Source organism: Pteropus vampyrus, unplaced genomic scaffold (assembly GCF_000151845.1).
Source record: "Pteropus vampyrus isolate Shadow unplaced genomic scaffold, Pvam_2.0 Scaffold72, whole genome shotgun sequence".
In the NCBI taxonomy this organism is placed as follows: Eukaryota; Metazoa; Chordata; class Mammalia; order Chiroptera; family Pteropodidae; genus Pteropus; species Pteropus vampyrus.
The window spans coordinates 1,431,658-1,435,630 of NW_011888853.1; the positions used below are offsets into that span (position 1 = coordinate 1,431,658).

A 3,973-nucleotide genomic window follows, 5' to 3' on the forward strand; every position below is an offset into this window, starting at 1 on the left:
ATGGCCCCAGTTTCAGCCCAGTGGCCACGCCTGCCCCGGAGGCACCAGTGCCTCCCTCAGGACAGAGGCCTGAGAAGAGAGTCGGTTTGTAGCCCCCACCCCCCAGCTCCACTGTAGAGGCTTCAGTCTTGTCTCCACTTTGGGTACCAGGGAACCCCCGCCCCCCACACCATGTCCTCCCTAAACATACCCACGGACACTAGGTAGGTGACAGTTCGGTCTTTCATAAGCCCAGTTATAATCAAGAGAAAAGTCTTTCCACCCTCGTAGATGCAAATATGATGTGTATGTGCGTGCAATGGGGAGGTATGCTGGCTTTAGAATGTTCCAGAAATTAACTGGGAAAGACAACAAAGGTGGGATGGGTACGTGGAAGATCGGAGGAGGAGTTGGCACAGGGAGAAGTGGAGGCTGGGACCCTCCAAGCCAGACAAGTCTCCACGGAGCAGCTTCATCTGCTGAAATGAGGATGTGCAGGGAGGCAGGAAGGGCTCACGGGGAAGGCAGAGGCTGCCGGCCCTCCGCCCGATGGCCAGGGAGTCCCGGGCGGCCAGCCCCATGCGCCACTGGCTTCAGGGCAGGTGGCACAGAGCCTGCTTCACCCTGGCTGGTTTGGAACTCCGAGGGCTGGGCACATGGCTCCTGCAGTCCGGGCTGTGCCAGGCAGGGCTCTGAGATTCAACCGAACCTCTGTAAATCACCTGCAGAGCTTGCCGCCCCAGATCCCTCGTGCAGTGACGAGGAGGTGCTTCTCTCTAAATGAAGTAATGTTCTGTTTTGGATAAGAAACCAAAACGATGCTAGAGAAGACCGATGTGGCCGACCGGTGGTGCTGAGAGAAAGCTTCTTGATCCCTGAATGAGGGGTGTGGAGAAGGCCATGGGGAGCCCCCTGAGTCACCCTCAGAGCTCTGCTTTGCTCTGTGCATTTAGCAGTAAAAAACCAACAAACCTGTCCATACTGTTGACAACAAACATGACTGTCCCTATGTCAACACAAATGGCCAAACCTGTGACGACAGATGTGGCCGAACCTGTGACAACAGATGTGGCCGAACTGGTGACGACAGACGTGGCCGAACTGGTGACAGCATCTGCACTGGCCAGTCTGGCTTCCTCGCCTCCGGTTACCCAGGGTGTCAACAGCAGCATGGCTATGACTAATCCCCTCACCAGGTGAGCAGAGCTGGGACCCAGCAGACCTTTCCCACGTCCGCCCCGTGACTGCTCCCCTAGGGCCGCTCTGTCAGGGACCCCCATGTGGCCCCCTGGTGTTGCCAGTGCAGGGGAGAATCGGCAGAGTCGGCACTGGACCTCCCCCGCACCCCACTTCCCACGTGAACCTAAATAAGGCTCTCCAGCTGGGCTGCAACAGAGAAGGCTCTGGTCTTCCTCTGACCGACCCCTCGCCCCCCGAGAAGCAAAAGGAAGTGTAGCGGAGTTCAACCCCAAGTAAGCTAGAAGGGAAGTTCTCCAGATTAGTTTCCTGTGGTTGCTGTAACCAATTACCACTAACTTGGTCACTTAAAACAACACAGTTTTATGATTTCATAGTTCTGGAGATGGGAAATCTGAAATGAGTCTCATTGGGCTAAGTTCCTCTGGAGGTTCTAGGGAAGAATCATTCCCCGACAATTCCAGCTAATAGAGGCCTCCTACATTCCTTGGCTCACGGCCCCCTCTATCCCCAAAGCCAGCAGTAGCCGGTCCAGCCTTTGCCACGTGACATTACTCTAATACAGACCTTCCTACATCTATCTTTCACTTAGAAAGACCCTGGTGATTACAAGGGGCCCCGAGATAACCCAGGATCATCTCCCCATCTCAGAGTCAGCTGGTTAGCAATCTTAAGCCCATCTGCATTCCCCCTTGCCATGTAATGTAACATATTCGCAGGTTCCAGAGATTAGGACATCTTTGGGGATCATTATTCTGCCTACCATAGATACCAGTACAGACGTGTTTCATCTCTCCAGCCCTCCTCTCCCCAAGTGCCGGGGAGACGCAAGGAGGAGTGGGAAGCTGGGGCCCCCGCTTTCTCACCCTCCACTAACATGGGAGGGGCGCGGATGTCAACCGGAGCCTGCTCCCTTCGGGGGCACCGTACCTGAGGGTAATCACTAAGTTCCCTGGCCCTGTTTCATCACATCACATCCTGGTGCCTTCAGGCTCCCATAAAGTCCAGGGTCAAGATCCATTCTCTCTGTGAGTCCAGCCTCTGAGCGTCGCCCTCCACGGGCTCCCTTCCCTGCTCCAGTCCAGTGCCCTTCCTTTCTCTAGGGTCCTAGTTTTTGGAGCCTGGCCGCCACCAGACCATTTGTTCAGTGATGCATGTGAATGGGGTGCGGCCCCTGGGGACACACGCTTCACAACCCAGCTTGTGTCCCACTCACGGCTGTAGGAGAGAGGTCTTTCTGTTGAGTCGAGGGCGTAGGATGTAGGACTCCCAGTGAGACCGGAGAAGCACAAGAGGAACCTTGGCGGAAAGAGAAAAGAGTGTAGCAGGGGGGGAAACTTGTGAAATAGCACAGTGGGTATTTTTAGGGCACGCACTGCATCACACCCTCTCTCCCTCAAGAAAACTGTTAGCGAAATCAGCATGGCTCATTTTGCTCAAGGCAGGCTGAGAAAGAGAATGAGGGTGGACAGCGGCAGAATGGGGTCCTGGCAGAGGGGATGAGGCATAGGGTGAGGGGTGATCAGATCCTTAGACACTGCTAGGGACTGCCAGGGGAACACAGGTGACCCCGGGCCCAAAAGTCTAGCTATACCAAGTGTCCACTGTATGGGACTTATGTGGTAGTACCCCTCATATATGCTATCGCATGGGGGTCAGACCCACAAGAGGTCCCTCCCTGGAGAACCCAGCTTATAAAACTGGTTTACAGGGCTGAGGGGGTCTTCTGCTTCAAAGAAGTAATATTAGATCTGAGCTTGAAAGATGAGTGGAATTTACAAAGGGAGATACAACGTAGAGAAAGTAGCAAGATCAAAAAGACAGGAGACAGCAAACCTTCAAGCTTGGTTGGACTGCAGGTGAGTTGATGGGGAATGGTGGGAAACCAGGAAGTAGCTGGACCCCAGGCTAAGCTGGTAGGGAGGCCCCTGAAGGCTTAGCGTTTGGGCAGCATGACTAGGCCCCCTTGCAAGGACCTTCCTGGCCAGGGCAGGGACCAAGGTTTGCTTGTCACCCCAGCCTGGGCTGCTGGGCATGGGGGGTGGAGGGGGGAGAGGAGGGGCCTGGGGCTGCCGCAGAAGAGTCTCACTCCTGTGGTTGTGTTCCTTGTACAGGTCCCTGCTCTGTAACATCCACTTCCTGCTCCTGACCTTCATAAAGGTGCCCCTTCTTGGGGTCCTGCTGTGCACTGTGGTGTGGTTGAACAGGCATCAGAGGGACTCCAGGGGGAAATTAAGTCAGTCTGAGTGGGACCGCAGCCCCCGTGCCATCAACACCCACACATCAGACTTGCAGAACTTTTGGAACTTTTATCAGGCACCGAGCAGTAATCGCAGTTCCAAAGAGACGAGGGTCCCTCCGCGGTGAGGACTCCCTTCGTCCTGTCCTCGGGGACACTGTGGGCTCCCTCCCTGCTCTGCGCAGCTCTGGATCAGAGAAAGGAACAGACGTGGTGTTTCCCGTACACACTGGGTCCTCGGAGGCACCTGTGATCTTACCTGTGTGGACCCTCCTGCTGCCTCCTCTCCTGTGACTCCGGAGTAGCTCTGCCAGAAATGACTATCACACTGTCTTGAACTCCAGCCAGTAACGGGCTTCAAAATTCCAGGCCAACCAGTAAGTGTAAAACCTGAATTAAACCAAAAAGCCTCAGAGTGTGTTTACAAGGGCAAAGACTCCTTCTCCCAGTAGGCCAGGTGTACAGAAGACTGCTGATGCCACCTTCTGTTGTATCGGTCCCTCCTGGAGAAAGAATCACCTGAATGTAGACAATTAAAGATGGGGTTGGACCATCGCC

The 3,973-nt window shown here is 54.9% G+C and overlaps 1 protein-coding gene across 1 annotated transcript; it reads left to right on the forward strand.

Moving 5' to 3' along the window:
* The first annotated feature begins 944 nt into the window (after nt 1–944).
* LOC105293328 (CMRF35-like molecule 4) lies at nt 945–3,964 on the forward strand. The gene is made up of 2 exons (XM_011361890.2): nt 945–1,175; nt 3,291–3,964. Exons 1-2 carry the CDS (start codon nt 976–978, stop codon nt 3,541–3,543), a joined length of 453 nt encoding a protein of 150 aa, XP_011360192.1. The 5' UTR covers nt 945–975; the 3' UTR covers nt 3,544–3,964.
* The last annotated feature ends 9 nt before the right edge of the window (nt 3,965–3,973 follow it).